Source organism: Sinocyclocheilus grahami, unplaced genomic scaffold, assembly GCF_001515645.1.
Source record: "Sinocyclocheilus grahami isolate Dianchi unplaced genomic scaffold, SAMN03320097.WGS_v1.1 scaffold30788.1, whole genome shotgun sequence".
NCBI classification, from domain to species: Eukaryota; Metazoa; Chordata; class Actinopteri; order Cypriniformes; family Cyprinidae; genus Sinocyclocheilus; species Sinocyclocheilus grahami.
The window spans coordinates 1-831 of record NW_015521153.1 but is presented as its reverse complement, the minus strand read 5'-3'; the positions used below and the strand labels follow the sequence as shown (position 1 = coordinate 831).

The 831-nt window shown below is 37.8% G+C and overlaps 1 protein-coding gene across 1 annotated transcript in view; it reads left to right on the top strand.

The window, feature by feature from the left end:
• LOC107580315 (max-binding protein MNT-like) overlaps positions 1 to 820 on the top strand; it is a gene marked incomplete at both ends in the record, with an annotated part of 1,379 nt that extends 559 nt beyond the window's left edge. Inside the window, one exon of the mRNA XM_016266037.1 lies at positions 546 to 820. Coding sequence (XP_016121523.1) covers positions 546 to 820 — 275 coding nt within the window. The remainder of the gene's footprint in view (positions 1 to 545) is intronic.
• Between the last annotated feature and the right edge of the window lie 11 nt (positions 821 to 831).

Sequence of the window (831 nt, the reverse complement as noted above, 5' to 3'; positions counted from 1 at the left end):
AATACTTTTATTCAGCAGAAATCTATAAAACTGATCAAAAGTAACAGTAAAGGCGTTTATGATGTTACAAAAGATTTCCATTTCAAATTAATGCAGCTCTTTTGAACTTTCTACACCCTAAAAATTCCTTTGGGCTGAAATAAATGGCATAGCATTTTGTATGACGGTTTCCACAGAAATATTAAGCAACACAAAGAAGAAATGTTTTTTGAGCAGCAAATCAGCATATTCTCATTTAAAAATAATAAATGAAAGAAAGAAATACAGGGGAAAAAAATTAAAAAATAATATTCAACAGTATTAATGTTTTTGCTGTATTTTTAAGGAAAAGTACATTTACATTAACATTAAAAAAATCTTACCAACCCCAAACTTTTAAACCGTACTGTATTTATTCTAAATATTTTTAAAAGTACACTAAATGGCTTCAAAGCTAATGCAAATTGAGTAAAAGCCACAAAAACTCTTACTTTGATCTTGTTTTCAACTTGAAACAATCCAATGAATAGTTTCTGACCCTTTTTGTTTTGGCTTTGTATCTACAGAAGGTGAAGACGACATTGATGAAGATATCGAAGACGAGATGTTATCCGCCATGCCTAGCGCCTTACCCAAAGTGCCTGCTGCGCTTCAGCCAGACTTAATGAAGTCCCATCCTGTGTCATGCCTCATAACACAGCACATCCCCATCCCACACAAACCGTCTAAGACTTTACCCCCCATTCCCTCAGCTCAACTATCCCCTGTCGCCGCCGCTGCCCCGATCACAGCACCCGCTTTGACCTCAACCCCAGCACAGGCTCCTAACGGCCCGGCATCCGCTCCTGCCGC